General features: G+C 34.9%; 1 protein-coding gene across 1 annotated transcript; it reads left to right on the top strand.

The window, feature by feature from the left end:
- Window positions 1-15250: 15250 nt before the first annotated feature.
- Window positions 15251-17671, top strand: LOC130956353 (uncharacterized). Its single transcript, XM_057883392.1, has 2 exons — window positions 15251-16597; window positions 17111-17671. Exons 1-2 carry the CDS (start codon window positions 16140-16142, stop codon window positions 17406-17408), a joined length of 756 nt encoding a protein of 251 aa, XP_057739375.1. The 5' UTR covers window positions 15251-16139; the 3' UTR covers window positions 17409-17671.
- The last annotated feature ends 958 nt before the right edge of the window (window positions 17672-18629 follow it).

Below are 18629 nucleotides of genomic sequence, written 5' to 3'. Positions count from 1 at the left end.
GAAGAGATCCTCCAGCAGAGCTATCCAAAGACATCTTGGATAGTTCAGAGAGTCCATCATAGAAAATACCTATGATGCTCCATTCAGAAAGCATGTCAGAAGGACATTTTCTGATCAATTGTTTGTATCTTTCCCAAGCTTCATAGAGGGATTCTCCTTCCTTTTGTCTGAAGGTTTGGACTTTCACTCTAAGCTTACTCAATTTTTGAGGTGGAAAGAACTTTGCCAAGAAGGCATTGACTAGCTTTTCCCAAGAGTTCAGGCTGTCTTTAGGTTGTAAGTCCAACCATATTCTAGCTCTGTCTCTTACAGCAAAAGGGAATAGCATAAGTCTGTAGACCTCAGGGTCAACCCCATTAGTCTTGACAGTGTCACAGATTTGCAAGAATTCAGCTAAGAACTGATGAGGATCTTCCAATGGAAGTCCATGGAACTTGCAACTCTGTTGCATTAGAGAAACTAATTGAGGCATAAGCTCAAAGTTGTTTGCTCCAATGGCAGGGATAGAGATGCTTCTCCCATAGAAGTCGGGAGTAGGTGCAGTAAAGTCACCGAGCACCTTCCTTGCATTGTTGGCATTGTTGTTGTTTTCGGCTGCCATGGGTTCTTCTTCTTTGAAGATTTCTGTTAGGTCCTCTACAGAGAGTTGTGCCTTAGCTTCTCTTAGCTTTCGCTTCAAGGTCCTTTCAGGTTCAGGGTCACCCTCAACAAGAATGCTTTTGTCTTTGCTCCTGCTCATATGAAAGAGAAGAGAACAAGAAAGTATGGAATCCTCTATGTCACAGTATAGAGATTCCTTGAGGTGTCAGAGGAAAAGAAAAATAGAAGGAAGAGGTAGAAGAATTCGAACTTAGTGAGATAGAGTTCGAATTGTGCATTGAGGAGGAGTGGTACTCCATAAATAGAAGGATGTGAGAAGAGGGGAAAAAATTTTTGAAAATTAAGTAAAAGATTTTAAAATCATTTTGAAAAAGATTTTGAAGAAGATATGATTGAAAACTTTTTTGAAAAAGATGTGATTGAGAAGATATGATTTGAAAAACAATTTAAAAAGATTTGATTTTAAAAATTAATGACTTGCCTAACAAGAAAAGATATGATTCAAACATTAAACCTTTCTCAACAGAAAAGGCAACATACTTGAAATGTTCAATCAAATCATTAATTGTTAGCAAGTATCTTTGAAAAAGGAAAGAAATTGATTTTGAAAAAGATTTGATTGAAAAGATATGATTTAAAAAAGATCTGATTTTGAAAAACTTTGAAAACTTGAAAAAAAATCTGAATTAAAAACAGAATCTTCCCTCTTGTGCCATCCTGGCGTTAAACGCCCAGAATAGTGCACATTCTGGCGTTTAACGCCCAAAGCTCTACCCTTTTGGGCGTTAAACGCCCAGCCAGGCACCCTGGCTGGCGTTTAAACGCCAGTTTTTCCTTCTTCACTGGGCGTTTTGAACGCCCAGCTTTTTCTGTATAATTCCTCAGCTGCATGTACTGAATCTTCAGTTCCCTGTATTATTGACTTGAAAATAGAACCAAGATCAAATAAACAATGCATGCAAGACACCAAACTTAAAATTAGACACTAGACTCAAACAATAAACATAAAATATTTTTGGTTTTTATGATTTTGTAATTTTTTTTGGATTTTTCGAAAATTAAGTGGAAAAGAAAATAAAGGTATCAAAATTCTTAATGAGAATTCTAGGAATCATGCAATGCTAATCTAAGACTTCGGTCCAGGAATTAGACATGGCTTCACAGCCAGCCAAGCTTTCAAAGAAAGCTTCGGTCCAAAACACTAGACATGGCCAATGGCCAGCCAAGCCTTAGCAAATCAATGCTCCAATAGCAAGATTGATAGAAATCAACAAGCTCTTGTGATGATAAGTTGAAACCTCGATCCAATAAGTTTAGACATGGCTTCACAGCCAGCCAGACTTCAACAGATCATCATGAAACTCTAGAACTCATTCTTAAGAATTCTGAAAAATACCTAATCTAAGCAACAAGATGAACCGTCAGTTGTCCATACTCGAAACAATCCCCGGCAACGGCGCCAAAAACTTGGTATGCGAAATTGTGATCACTTCTTTTCACAACTCAAATAATCCCTAGTAATGGCCCTGGTGGACGAAATTGTGATCACTGTTCTTTTCCAACTCGAAACAATCCCCGGTAATGGCTCCAAAAACTTGGTGCACAAAACCATGGGGTAAAATCATGTACACAAAAACTATTGTGTCTCTTGTTCATTCACAATCCCGTTCAACTAACCAGCAAGTGTACTGGGTCGTCCAAGTAATACCTTACGTGAGTAAGGGTCGAATCCACAGAGATTGTTGGTATGAAGCAAGCTATGGTCACCTTGTAGATCTCAGTCAGGCGGATTAAACATGATACTTGATTAGATTCAAATAATAAAATAAGAATAATAAAAAGGATAGAAATACTTATGTAAATCAAGAGTGGGAATTTCAGATAAGCGTATGGAGATGCTGTGCTCCTCTTTGAAACTCTGCTTCACTATTCTCTCTTCCAATCCTTCTTACTCCTTTCCATGGCAAGCTTTGTGTAGGGCATCACCGTTGTCAGTGGCTACATCCCATCCTCGCAGTGAAAGCTAATGCTCACGCACTCTGTCACAGTACGGCCAATCACCGGTCGGTTCCCTCCCCTACTGGAATAGAATCCCTCTTTTGCGTCTGTCACTAACGCCCAGCAGGTTACAGGTTTGAAGCTCGTCACAGTCATTCAATCCTAGAATCCTACTTGGAATACCATAGACAAGGTTTAGACTTTCCGGATCCTCATGAATGCCGCCATCTATCTAACTTATACCACGAAGATTCTGTTGGGGAATCTAAGAGATACACATTCAAGCTCTGTTGCATGTAGAACGGAAGTGGTTGTCAATCACGCGCGTTCATGAGTGAGAATGATGATGAGGGTTATCCAACTCATCACATTCATCATGTTCTTGGGTACGAATGAATATCTTGGAATAAGAATAAATGAAGTTTATAAGATTATAAATAGTAATTGCATTGAAACTTGAGGTACAGCAGAGCTCCACACCCTTAATCTATGGTGTGTAGAAACTCCACTGTTGAAAATACATAAGTGAAAGGTTCAGGCATGGCCGAGAGGCCAGCCCCCAAAACGTGATCACTAGATCAAAATACAATCCAGGATGAAATTATGATAGTTAAATGTTCTATTTATAATAAACTAGCTCCTAGGGTTTACATGAGTAAGTAATTGATGCGTAAATCCACTTCCGGGGCCCACTTGGTGTATGTTTGGGCTGAGCTTGATCAATCCACGAGCTGAGGCTTCTCTTGGAGTTGAACTCTGAGTTATGACGTGTTTTGGGCGTTCAACTCCGGATCATGACGTTTTTCTGGCGTTTAACTCCAGACAGCAGCATGTACTTGGCGTTCAACGCCAAGTTACGTCGTCAATTTCCGAATAAAGTATGGACTATTATATATTGCTGGAAAGCCCTGGATGTCTACTTTCCAACGCCGTTGAGAGCGCGCCATTTGGAGTTCTGTAGCTCCAGAAAATCCATTTCGAGTGCAGGGAGGTCAGAATCCAACAGCATCAGCAGTCCTTTGTCAGCCTTGCTTTCAGAGTTTTGCTCAGGTCCCTCAATTTCAGTCAGAATTTACCTGAAATCACAGAAAAACACACAAACTCATAGTAAAGTCCAGAAATGTGAATTTAACATAAAAACTAATGAAAACATCCCTAAAAGTAGCTTGAACTTATTAAAAACTACCTAAAAACAATGCCAAAAAGCGTATAAATTATCCGCTCATCACAACACCAAACTTAAATTGTTGCTTGTCCCCAAGCAACTGAAAATCAATTAGGATAAAAAGAAGAGAATATACTATAAATTCAGAAATATCAATGAATATTAATTATAATTAAATGAGCGGGACTTGTAGCTTTTTGCTTCTGAACAGTTTTGGCATCTCACTTTTTCCTTTGAAGTTCAGAGTGATTGGCTTCTCTAGGAACTTAGAATTTCGGATAGTGTTATTGATTCTCCTAGTTAAGCATGTTGATTCTTGAACACAGCTACTTATGAGTCTTGGCTGTGGCCCTAAGCACTTTGTTTTCCAGTATTACCACCGGATACATAAATGCCACAGACACATAACTGGGTGAACCTTTTCAGATTGTGACTTAGCTTTGCTAAAGTCCCCAGTTAGTGGTGTCCAGAGCTCTTAAGCACACTCTTTTGCCTTGGATCACGACTTTAACCACTTAGTCTCAAGCTTTTTACTTGGACCTTCATGACACAAGCACATGGTTAGGGACAGCTTGATTTAGCCGCTTAGGCCTGGATTTTATTTCCTTGGGCCCTCCTATCCATTGATGCTCAAAGCCTTGGATCCTTTTTACCCTTGCCTTTTGGTTTTAAGGGCTATTGGCTTTTTCTACTGCTCCTTCTTTTTCTATATACTCTTTTTTTTTTTCGAATGCTTTTTCTTGCTTCAAGAATCAATTTCATGATTTTTCAGATCCTCAATAACATTTCTCCTTGTTCATCATTCTTTCAAGAGCCAACAATTTTAACACTCATAAACAACAAGATCAAAAGACATATGCACTGTTCAAGCATTCATTCAGAAAACAAAAAGTATTGTCACCACATCAATATAATTAAATTAAATTCAAGGATAATTTCAAAATTTATGTACTTCTTGTTCTTTTGAATTAAAACATTTTTTCTTTTAAGAGAAGTGAAGGATTAATGGAATTTATTCATAGCTTTAAGGCATGGTTATATACTAATGATCATGAAATAAAGACACAAAACATAGATAAACATAATACTAAAAACCGAAAAATAGAAAGAAATAAAGAACAAGGAATGAATCCACCTGAGTGAGGGTGGCGCCTTCTTGAAGGTCCAATGGTGCTCTTTGAGCTTCTCTATGTCTCTTCCTTGCTTCTGTTGAATGATTCATAGTAATTTTGGTGTTCCTCCCCTTAGTTGCTTCCAATATTTGTGTGGAGGACCACTTATCCCCTGAGGTATCTCAGGAATCTCTTGATTTGCAGCCACATGTTCTACCACTGAGCTATGACGGCTTATATTTTAGTCTTTCCATCTCCCATGACTTGGAGGTGGAAGCTTTTTGTCTTTCCTTTTTCTCTTTTTTTTTTTTTTTTTGAGAGCCTTTTTCCTTGTTCCTGCTCATATGGGGAAGAAGAGAACAAGAAAAGAAAGAGGAATCCTCTATGTCACAGTAAAGAGGTTCCTTATTGTTAGTAGAAGAAAGAAAGGGGATAAGGAAAGGAGAATGGTTCGGATTTTTAGATGAAGATAAGTGAAGAGAAGTGTTAGTAAATAATTAATTAAATAAAATAAGAAAAGGGAAGGAGAATTTTCGAAAATAATTTTGAAAAATGGGTTAGTAATTTTCGAAAATTAAAACTAAAATTTGAAACAATTAATGAATTAAAAAGAATTTTTGAAAAAGATGGAGGTATTTTCGAAAATTAGAGAGGGAAAAGTAGTTAGGTGGTTTTGAAAAAGATAAGAAACAAACAAAAAAATTAATTAGTTAGTTGAAAAAGATATTAAATTCAAATTTGAAAAGATAAGAGGATAAGAAGTTAGAAAAGATATTTTTGAAAAGATATTATTGAAGTTAGTTTTGAAAAAGATTTGAATTTTAAAATCACAATTAATGACTTGACTCACAAGAAATCACAAGATATGATTCTAGAACTTAAAATTTGAATCTTTCTTAACAAGAAAGTAACAAACTTGAAATTTTTGAATCAAAACATTAATTTTTGATGCAATTTTCGAAAATATGATGTAAAGATAAGAAAAAGATTTTGAAAAAGATTTTTTTTGAAATTTTCGAAAATGATGAAAAAATAGAAAAGATATGATTTTTGAAAAAGATTTTAAAAAGATAAGATTTAAAAAGATAAGATATTTTTTTTGATTTTTGAATATTTTTTTTATGAGAGAGAAAAACACTAAAAATACTCAATGCATGAAAATTTTGGATCAAAACACATGATGTATGCAAGAACACTATGAATGTCAAGATGAACACCAAGAACACTTTGAAGATCATGATGAACATCAAGAACATGTTTTTGAAAAATTTTCAAGAAAAGAAAACATGCAAGACACCAAACTTAGAAATTTTTCATGTTTAGACTCTATGAATGCAAGAATGCATATGAAAAACACCATACAACACAAAACAAGAAAATATGAAGATCAAACAAGAAAGTTCATCAAGAACAACTTGAAGATCATGATGAACACTATAAATGCATGAATTTTTCGAAAATTTTATGCAAGAAAAAGATGAACATGCAATTGACACCAAACTTATGACTTGACACAAGACTCAAACAAGAAACACAAAATATTTTTGATTTTTATGATTTTTCTAATTTTTTTGTATTTTATTTGATTTTTTCGAAAAATATATAGGAAAAATAAAATAAGAAATTCAAAATTTTTAATATGAATTCCAGGAATCATGCAATGTTAGTCTAAAGCTCCGGTCCAGGAATTAGACATGGCTTAATAGCCAGCCAAGCTTTCAATGAAAGCTCCAGTCCAAAACACTAGACATGGCCAATGGCCAGCCAAGCTTTAACTGAAACATCCTATACAGTAGCCAATTTGCTGAGAAAGACAAAGAAGCTCTTCTATAAGGATGAGTGAAACCTCGGTCCAAAAGAATTTAGACATGGCTTTTACAGCCAGCCAGGCTTCAACATGCTTTATGAAACTCTAGAATTCATTCTTAAAAATTTAGAATAATTTTTGAAAATAGATGAGAAATTTTTTGAAAAATATTTTTGAAAATTTTTTGAAAAGAAAATAAAAAAGAAAATTACCTAATCTGAGCAACAAGATGAACCGTTAGTTGTCCATACTCGAACAATCCCCGGCAACGGCGCCAAAAACTTGGTGTTGTTGCCGGATTAAAAATTTGGCACCATTGTGGGTTGGAAACAATTGTTTGAATTGTTGTTCGAAATTGATTGTTCCCCGGCAACGGCGCCAAAAACTTGGTGGACGAAATTGTGATCACTGTTCTTTTTCAACTCGAAACAATCCCCGGTAATGGCTCCAAAAACTTGGTGCACAAAACCATGGGGTAAAATCATGTACACAAAAACTATTGTGTCTCTTGTTCATTCACAATCCCGTTCAACTAACCAGCAAGTGTACTGGGTCGTCCAAGTAATACCTTACGTGAGTAAGGGTCGAATCCACAGAGATTGTTGGTATGAAGCAAGCTATGGTCACCTTGTAGATCTCAGTCAGGCGGATTAAACATGATACTTGATTAGATTCAAATAATAAAATAAGAATAATAAAAAGGATAGAAATACTTATGTAAATCAAGAGTGGGAATTTCAGATAAGCGTATGGAGATGCTGTGCTCCTCTTTGAAACTCTGCTTCACTATTCTCTCTTCCAATCCTTCTTACTCCTTTCCATGGCAAGCTTTGTGTAGGGCATCACCGTTGTCAGTGGCTACATCCCATCCTCGCAGTGAAAGCTAATGCTCACGCACTCTGTCACAGTACGGCCAATCACCGGTCAGTTCCCTCCCCTACTGGAATAGAATCCCTCTTTTGCGTCTGTCACTAACGCCCAGCAGGTTACAGGTTTGAAGCTCGTCACAGTCATTCAATCCTAGAATCCTACTTGGAATACCATAGACAAGGTTTAGACTTTCCGGATCCTCATGAATGCCGCCATCTATCTAACTTATACCACGAAGATTCTGTTGGGGAATCTAAGAGATACACATTCAAGCTCTGTTGCATGTAGAACGGAAGTGGTTGTCAATCACGCGTGTTCATGAGTGAGAATGATGATGAGGGTTATCCAACTCATCACATTCATCATGTTCTTGGGTACGAATGAATATCTTGGAATAAGAATAAATGAAGTTTATAAGATTATAAATAGTAATTGCATTGAAACTTGAGGTACAGCAGAGCTCCACACCCTTAATCTATGGTGTGTAGAAACTCCACTGTTGAAAATACATAAGTGAAAGGTTCAGGCATGGCCGAGAGGCCAGCCCCCAAAACGTGATCACTAGATCAAAATACAATCCAGGATGAAATTATGATAGTTAAATGTTCTATTTATAATAAACTAGCTCCAAGGGTTTACATGAGTAAGTAATTGATGCGTAAATCCACTTCCGGGGCCCACTTGGTGTATGTTTGGGCTGAGCTTGATCAATCCACGAGCTGAGGCTTCTCTTGGAGTTGAACTCTGAGTTATGACGTGTTTTGGGCGTTCAACTCCGGATCATGACGTTTTTCTGGCGTTTAACTCCAGACAGCAGCATGTACTTGACGTTCAACGCCAAGTTACATCGTCAATTTCCGTATAAAGTATGGACTATTATATATTGCTGGAAAGCCCTGGATGTCTACTTTCCAAAGCCGTTGAGAGCGCGCCATTTGGAGTTCTGTAGCTCCAGAAAATCTATTTCGAGTGCAGGGAGGTCAGAATCCAACAGCATCAGCAGTCCTTTGTCAGCCTTGCTTTCAGAGTTTTGCTCAGGTCCCTCAATTTCAGTCAGAATTTACCTGAAATCACAGAAAAACACACAAACTCATAGTAAAGTCCAGAAATGTGAATTTAACATAAAAACTAATGAAAACATCCCTAAAAGTAGCTTGAACTTATTAAAAACTACCTAAAAACAATGCCAAAAAGCGTATAAATTATCCGCTCATCAGGCCCCAAAGACTTGGTGCTCAATACCATGGCATAAACACAACTTCGCACAACTAACCAGCAAGTGCACTGGGTCGTCCAAGTAATAAACCTTACGCGAGTAAGGGTCGATCCCACGGAGATTGTTGGTATGAAGCAAGCTATGGTCACCTTGTAAATCTTAGTCAGGCAGACTCAAATGGTTATGGATGATATATGAATAAAACATAAAGATAAAGATAGAGATACTTATGTAATTCATTGGTGAGAACTTCAGATAAGCGAATGGAGATGCTTTGTCCCTTCCGTCTCTCTGCTTTCCTACTGTCTTCATCCAATCCTTCTTACTCCTTTCCATGGCAAGATGTATGTTGGGCATCACCGTTGTCAATGGCTACAGTCCCGTCCTCTCAGTGGAAATGTTCAACGCACCCTGTCACGGCACGGCTATCCAGCTGTCGGTTCTCGATCATGTCGGAATAGAATCCAGTGATTCTTTTGCGTCTGTCACTAACGCCCCACAATCGCGAGTTTGAAGCTCGTCACAGTCATTCAATCATTGAATCCTACTCAGAATACCACAGACAAGGTTTAGACCTTCCGGATTCTCTTGAATGCAGTCATCAATTCTAGCTTATACCACGAAGCTTCCGGTTAAGGAAAACCAAGAGATATCTACCCAATCTAAGGTAGAACGGAGGTGATTGACGGTCACACGTTCATAGGTGAGAATGATGATGAGTGTCACGGATCATCACATTCATCAAGTTGAAGAACAAGTGATATCTTGGAACAAGAACAAGCTGAATTGAATAGAAAAACAATAGTAATTGCATTAATACTCGAGGTACAGCAGAGCTCCACACCTTAATCTATGGTGTGTAGAAACTCCACCGTTGAAAATACATAAGAATGAGGTCTAGGCATGGCCGAATGGCCAGCCTCCCAATGATCTAAGATAGCATAAAACTACTCAAAGATAGCTACCAAGATGTCTAAATACAATAGCAAAAGGTCCTATTTATAGGGAACTAGTAGCTTAAGAATTATAAAGGTGAGTAAATGACATAAAAATCCACTTCCGGGCCCGCTTGGTGTGTGCTTGGGCTGAGCATTGAAGCATTTTCGTGTAGAGACTCTTCTTGGAGTTAAACGCCAGCTTTTGTGCCAGTTTGGGCGTTTAACTCCCACTTTGGTGCCAGCTCCGGCGTTTAACGCTGGGAATTCTGAAGATGACTTTGAACGCCGGTTTGGACCATCAAATCTTGGGCAAAGTATGGACTATCATATATTGCTGGAAAGCCCAGGATGTCTAATTTCCAACGCCATTGAGAGCGCGCCAATTGGGCTTCTGTAGCTCCAGAAAATCCACTTCGAGTGCAGGGAGGTCAGAATCCAACAGCATCTGCAGTCCTTTTCAGTCTTTGAATCAGATTTTTGCCCAGGTCCCTCAATTTCAGCCAGAAAATACCTGAAATCACATAAAAACACACAAACTCATAGTAAAGTCCAGAAAAGTGAATTTTAACTAAAAACTAATAAAAATATAATAAAAACTAACTAAAACATACTAAAAACAATGCCAAAAAGCGTATAAATTATCCGCTCATCAGAGCTACCATGTTCTCTGCACGTAAATCAACCAAATCAGTAGAAAGGGAGCTTGTTTCTTCCTTAAATGACGTTTCAGGTTCGTCCTCAGACAAGACTAACCGACGCCGAGCCTGCCTTATACGTGAGATAGTTCTTTCAAGTTCAAGATCAAATACGGGTAGGCTCGGATCAGGTAGTGAACGCGTCATTCAATGAAAGAAACATATAGCTCATAGTAGCAAAATAAAATAAAATACAAATAAATAAATTCCAACCAATAAATTAGCACACTATTGAGTAGTTTTGTATGATATGTTATTTTGGTTAGACATGTTGTGTAAGAATATATTTTGTTGTTGTGAGTAGGGAGGTTTGGAGATTTGGTGGACGACACAACTGTCTGGCACCCACCATGTCTCAATACCATCGTCAGTTAGATAGCAGTCTCATATGCAGGGTGATATTGCCCATGATTCAGTCCAACCCATCTGTCAGTATCCCAGTCTTGCAGGGTGCGGTTCACGCAAGCTATCACTTCAAATCCTCATACAGAAAGGTGTGGATGGCGAAGCAGAAGGCCATTACGACGGATCTACGGTGATTGGAAAGAGTCGTACAACAAGGTGCCAAAACTACTTCAGGCACTGTAGAGTTGTTTCCCCGGCACTATTTGTGACCTACGCGTACGGGCCATATCTCATTTACAGTGTAAATAAGATGACATTGCACGTATCTTGTTTACACTGTAAACGAGATATATACGTATCACGTTTACGTATCATATCTCGTGCAATGCCATCTCGTTTACAATGTAAACGAGATACGCAAGGAGAATTTATTTCAATAATTTCTCCCAAAATTATTTATTTTATTTATAAAAATAAAAAATCCTGAATTAAACAAATCTCCTAACATTGTTAAATATTTTGTGTCAAAATTGAGAAATAATTTTGTAATTCATATTTAATATATTTATGTAAGAGTTTATCATTTTGTATTTATATAGTATATTTTTATTTTTAGTAAAATTTACACTTTATTTTATAACATAATAAGATGATAAATTTAATTACAAATATATAAAGAAATAAATAAATTACTTAGGAATATTCTTTTAGAAATAAAATTTATATAAAATAAAATTCTACATTGTCTATCAATCTTTTAACATAGCTTTTTTCTTTTTGAGTTTAATTTTGATATACTGGAAGTATAAAATATTTTATACAATCGTACAATCGCGTCCGTTTTTTTAGAAAAATAGTCATACAGTCAATATAAAAAATAATTATTTTTGCTAATATGGTATTATATGATTAAATATACGTGTAAAATTTCTTTGTTAAAATTAAATTTTTTTCTATTAAATAAAAGCAATAATGAAGAATGTCTTTTTTTTATTTAAAATGAAGAGTGATTTAAATGAACACAAAAGTAAAATTGTAAAAATGATAGGCCAGCAATCAATTGGGTTCAACTTTTTTTTTTTCTGCACCCCATTTCGTGAATCTTAGCAATGAATTGGGTTTTTCCATTGTTGATTTCTGGCTACGCTATTTCATGGCTCTCATTCCTTTTTTTTCTTGGATAGGATGACTGCCATTTCTGAGATTCCACTTCGTAGGTGCTACCGAAAATACTACACATCCAACAATAATTTAGCCTTTAAAAATATTTTAAATTTAATTATTCTATTATATTAATTTTTTAATTAACTAATTAATTATATTTTCTATTTTAAAAGAACCACTGTCAATTTCATCATTATTATAACTATTTCAGTGAAAAAAAACTTCAAAAACACCAAAAAAAAAAACATTTTTTAAAATAATTAACAGAATTAGAGGCGAAGCTACACATATGGAAAGGGGGCAATCCCCCCCCCCAATTTTTAATTTTTGTTAAAAAAAAGAAATAATATAGCCCTTTTTTTATTTTTTAGCCCTCTTTTTTTTGGTACACTTTTTTAGTCCTCCTTTTATTCATAAAAAAAATTAGTCCATTTTTATATAACATTAATAAAGTATAATAGTTTTAAGCTTAGTCTAATAGTTTACTTTATTTAAAAAATAAAATATATTTTTTTTTTCAATATCTTCATTCACTCAAATTTCCTACTTTTACTTTACAGATAATAATTTTAGTAAATTATTAAACACCGCCCCCCTAAATAGTTAGTCTAGCTCCGCTTCTGGCTACAGCGGCCACGAAGACCAAGCTGGAGGCAGCGAGTTCAAGCTGCACCTAGGGAAGGCGACCATTCTGATATCAAAAGGGTAAGTTCTCTCAAAAAATGAGTAAATTATTCTCTATCTTCATTCTATTTCAATAAATTTAGTTTAATATATATATATATATATATATATATATATATATATATATATGTAATTTTAATTTTAGATGTGTTTATAATTTATTTTATGCACAAATATATTATTTTATATGTATTATGAATATTTGATGTAATATTTTAAATGTGCTTACAACATATCCAAAATAATAAATAACAAAATTAACTTATTAACTAAATAGTATCACATCTTTTTTTTTCAATTATATTCTAGTTGAGAAATGTTATTTGTACACCAAAATCAACCATTAAAATCAGCCACTAATATATTTGTGTATGAATATATGTGTGGTTTAATTTATTTTCAATATGTATTTATATTTCAATATATATTTTATACTAGTGACTGATTTTAGTGTACACGTAGCATAACCCATTTTAGTTCTATAGGCATGTGTTTTAACATTATTTTTTTTCTTTTTCTTGCGTGATTATTTTTTGAATAGTTTTTTTTTATTATTTATATACGTCCATAACACATCCAAAATAATAAGATAACATATAAAATCCTTTTGGCATACATCTAAAATTTATTTAAATTTGTGTTTATATTTTTCTTAATATAAATGATTTTTTTAACACATCTAAAATAGTAAGATAATACACAAAATACTTTTAGTATACATCTAAAATTTGTTTAAATTCGTGTTTATATTTTTCCTAATATAAATGATTTTATAAAATTATAAAATTGTATGCTAAATAATTTCTTAATACATCTAAAATTTATCTAAAAATAATTGTGTTCATTGCTTTTGTTAATTAGAACCAAAAAAATTATATATACCAGTCTTAAAAACAAAAATATTGATTTTGATGGTATTATTTTAATTTTAATTTAGTTAGAATTTAATTTTGATTTGTTATTTTTATTTTGTTAAATCTAAATTTAAATTTAAATATTCTAATTTTAAAGAGATATCATTTTAAATTTTAAATACATGAAAAAATATTTGAAATATAATATCTAAAGAAAAATGATAATTATAATAAATAATAATTGAATAAAAGATGAACTATAGTATAGTAGATAGCAAGTTACACAAGATTTTTGTAATGCTTTTCTCTCGTGCGTATCTTGAGAAACAAAACTTTTTTCATATTTTTTTCGGTCATAAAGCTTTCAAATTCTGTTTTAATTTTTTTTAAATTTGTTATGCTAAAAATCAAGGTTTTAAAAATTAGATCAGAGTGATTGGTTCAACTGGATTAATCAAAAATCGATTTTTTATCGATTCGATTAACTTGCAAAATTATTCTGCAAAACATTAATTAAAAAATTGGTCGAATTGACAATTAACCGATAAATCGATTAAACCAACTTGATTTTTTAAAAGTATAGTTCACTCCTCCACAAATCAAATAACGCCGTCTGTTTAAAAAAGTAAAAACAAAACCCAGTAGAAGCGAAGAACACCCTATTTCTAGGGTTGGCAATGGGTAGGGTTTGAACTCTACCTTTATCCTTAAAATTAAAAGAGGAAGTATAGGGAACCAATAGAATATTTGTACAATATGTACAATGGGGGTTTAGGGATATTCGATTCAGTATTAGAGATATAACTATTAGTGTTACCTTTTTCTACCAGCTTAAGTTTTTGGGATGAGTGTTATCATGACATGATATTAGAGCTCTAGTTCCGAAAGAGTTCAATCCTTGGTGAAACCCAAAATCAGCTTAAATTTTTGGGATGATTGGTTTCATAATATGATATGTTTATTATCCCCGGTACCCGGATGGTTATTTTGGATAGTATGGGTGATGTTCATTTTATTCATATTGGGCCAAAGATTTAGCCCATTGTACACATTATACACTTAGACCATTAGCTCCCTAGCAATACTCAAATTTAAAACAATAAAATCTTAAAAAATCCAACATAAAATTACAAATAATATAATCATCAACTAATTTAGTGATTATTTCAAGTTTTTATAAGAAGAAGATTGTGAGTTCAAACCTCTAAGCAAAAGCAGCCTCCACTTGCCACTCAACCATTGCGCTTCTTATTACTATATGTGACAAATATTAATTATATAGTATACATAAATATCTAATTTAATTTAATTTTTATTTTTTCTATTTTTTAAATTAATTATACACCACTATTAATATAAATATAAATTTTACTAAAAATTTATTAATTTACTTTATCTATTTCAATGCTAGTATTGTGATTAAGGTTATTTGTTTTGATATTAGTGTTAAAATCTACTAATATTATAGTTAGCTGATAGACTTTGTGAATTAATTATTTTTTTTATTGTGTCAAATTAAGATACTATTATAGTATTACTGATAAATTTTATGATTTTTTTTATATTAGTTATTTTTAAAAGTTGAGACTTAATTCTTCATGAAATGTTAGTGAAAATATGTATATTTCAAATTTTAATTTTAAGTTTTTAATTATTTTATATTTTATATTTACGTGAGACCGATTTTATCGGTTCAACTAATAATTTATCGGTTGAACCAATAAATCAGTGAATTAGTAGTTTGATCGATTCGATTATCGGTTCGGTTCTGACAACTATGGCGAGAAGCGCAGCCACCATCCACCATCCCACTTCAGAGCCCAAATCACCGAGCCCTTCTCTTCCTTCTCTCTTTCTGTCTTCCTCGCTGTTTGAGCTCTCTCTGTCGTTGCTTTGCTGTGGGTCGTCGCCGCTTCTCCTCACTCAACCGGTTCAATAATCGGTTCGGTTCTCGCATGCTAGAAATTCTGAAACGGCATTCGGTTTTTTAGGAATTTGAAGAGAGATTCTGAAACCTAACCCTACGTCCGATTGCGAAACAGTCAGCCATAACCCATAACCATCAGTCGTCTCTTGTATCGGTTGGAGATGGAGTCATTATTGTACGCAGTTTCAGAAAAAGATGCATTTGCTTTCCCTGTTGCAGAATTGCTTCGATTAGGGAAGAACGAGATCGATAACTCGCATCCCCCCTGTTCTTCCTGCGTCCATTTGTGCCCAATCAAATTTTGGAATGCAACACATGCGCGCTTTCCATCATTCTAACAAAGCTTTCTTACTGGGCAATGGTGAATCCTGGGAACTCCACTGCCACAACAGCAAGCTACGCAGATCAGAGCCTGACTTCATGCATCCACCACCGAGATCTCTGATCCTTATTTCGTTGCAAATATTAGAGGCAACATTTACTTGTTTGCACGCGTGCCCAGTTTAGGTTTTTGGGTTCTTAAATCCGGGACATGGGATTCTTTGCCCGCTCCACCACTTTCTCCTGTTGATCCAACACTCAGGCGCGCTTATAATCTTAATTCTCCTTGGTGTCAATGGTTCGTTTCTAATGACAAGCTTTTCCTGCTTGCATATCAACCTGGAAAAGAAGAAATAGTTGTCTATGACCCCCAAAGTGACGTCTAGGAGAAAGTGGAGGACAAGGACACCCACTTCCAGTTAAGCTCATTTGGTTTTGATTCAATGAGTACTATCTCAGTTCCAGATGTAGGCAACAATTGCAGTGTGGCACTTACATTTAGGGGGGAAAACATTAGAGGAGGGGAATTTGTAAACATCAAACTATATGCTCTGCTGCTGGATAAGCAAACTAACCTTGTCCGTTGCTGTCAATCGCTTGACGAGTGTTCTAATGAGATCCAAGTCCAACAGTCCAAAGTTTGGTGGTATTCCCCAAGCATGAAATGTGTTGACCTTGGCAATGGCATGGTATGTGCTCTCATCATTGGGAGCACAAAATTAAGGTGTCATGCTGGTCTAGAACCTCTCCTTTGGATATTGGTATTTACCCTAGCCTGGACACAAGAGGACCAAAGATTCCTATCTGTTGTTGATGTTTCTGTGAATCAAGTCTACACCAGGCACCTCGCCAATCCCAAGGAGCCTGATTGTCTGCACAGTGCCTTTATTGTAACACCCAAGTAAACTTGCTTTCTCTCACTCAAATTGTATGGTCATTTATGCATTTTGTCTTGTGCTTTCCTAGTCTGATTTCCCATATGTATTCTATAGAATAGTAATTGAAGCACGAAGGTTCCAGTTGGAAATTAGGTGGCTTTAATGGGTTGGGTGGATTCGGGGATCATAATTCAAGTTATGTGAATAGGAGAGAGATTGGGGTATTGAGTTTCTATTTCTCTTTTGGATAACAAAATAGTCTCAAAGTCTTAATATAATGATATATTTTGGTTTATTGAAGGATAGATTAAGGTGGTGTGAAATGATAGAGGAGTTTTGAGAGCAGGCTTAGAGAATATATTGCTATTGTGAGAGTTTAATACTTATAGTTCAAAAGATAAATTAGTTATATATTACAAAAATAATTACTATTTAGAAAGAGGGCGAAAGGGGGAAAAAAGGCAGGGGACTTTGATAAAATTATTCACGATGGCCAACCTACTCGATCATCTGATATGTATATGTTTGTTTTACAGGGATTTTAGCACTGTATTTGTGGAGCAGAAAGACTCACTGAATTGGCCGGGTGACAAGACAAAGAAGGATAGCTCTTCTACTGTGACAAATCTTGATCGAATGGAAGCCGAACAAGAGAATGAAGGCCAAGCTCAACCGCCACAAACATACACCATGAAGGACATTTTGGGGGAACTTCAAAACATGAAGATTATATGGAAGGAAGATTACCAAGTATTGAAGCAAGTCTTGCAAGGCAACAAGATGCTATTGATAATCTCTGCACGCATTTCGGGATTCCGAATAGGTGTGGCATAATCGCTGAACCGCGCACAAGTCAAGGTGACGAGCAATGAAGAGAAAGATGATTGATCATTTTTGGTTTCACATGAGGATTTTTTTCTGATCACTATTATTCTGATCTAACATTAGTAAGCATAGAATTATATAGCACTTAGCTTATGTTTAGGATTTATAACTGGTGGATTATGGCTGTGAATACTATGCATAAAATCATGAATGTTCTTTTTAAAGAATGACTTAAATGTGTGGACTTGGTATCTGTACACTTATTAACTTTCTACTTGAGGGGAATACTACAGTATAGATAGATAAAACTATCTATCTATACCTATAAAAATGACGTGGCCTAGTTTTTAAGTGACAAGTGGTGTTTTATATACTACTTTTGCCAAGCCCAAATAAAAAAACTGTTATGCCTTTGATTGATAACTAACAACACACGAAATAATGTCTACTTAAAATGTAATTAATAATTAGAGTTACTTTCTTCTTTTATATTGAGTCAAACAAAAATTAGACCAATCATAAATTTTAACTAAAAATCTAAAATAATTAAATGTTTTAGGACTACACACAAAAAATGGGATTTTCCCATCCTTCGCTTAAACATAAGCGAGGCACAGTAAAAAGAATGAAATTAAGAAGAAAGCAAAGTTAGAATCATAGATTCTGTTTGGTAGCAATTGCCAGAAGTTCTTCAGGATTCAGAGTGGCGTTCGAACATCCTCCTACACCTTTCTTTCCATATATGCCAAGCAATAATCAAAGCAAAACAGGCCGAGTTCTTACGCACAGATCGGTAACCCGGGACAATAAATTGGAGTCTCCACCAATTGAAAACGGAGATGCATTTCGGATTTGGGGTCAGTTACATTATTGGACTCTTGCTCCAAGTTTCTGAAGCATCTGGACAGTTGAAGATGCAATGTAACAAGGATTCTGGTTCAGCATTGCAAATGGGACAAGTTGGTAAAGTACTTGGGAATCGCTAATTTATGAGCTGCATGACAGGGAGTTTTTCATGGAGGAACTTCTACCCAAATACCTAAATCTTGTGTGGGGCTGTCAGACTCCAAAGAAAATTCTAGATTTTCGGTTGTTGCATGATATTTGCAAAAAATTCTAGACAAACATGGTGGAAAAGGAAGCAACACTATATCCTGAAGCTACATCATATATCTTGTATAAGACTCAGAATTTTCGAAAAATATTATTATGAGTTAATTTCGATTTATT

Source organism: Arachis stenosperma, chromosome 10, assembly GCF_014773155.1.
Source record: "Arachis stenosperma cultivar V10309 chromosome 10, arast.V10309.gnm1.PFL2, whole genome shotgun sequence".
NCBI lineage: Eukaryota > Viridiplantae > Streptophyta > Magnoliopsida > Fabales > Fabaceae > Arachis > Arachis stenosperma.
This window is presented reverse-complemented; position numbering and strand designations above follow the sequence as displayed.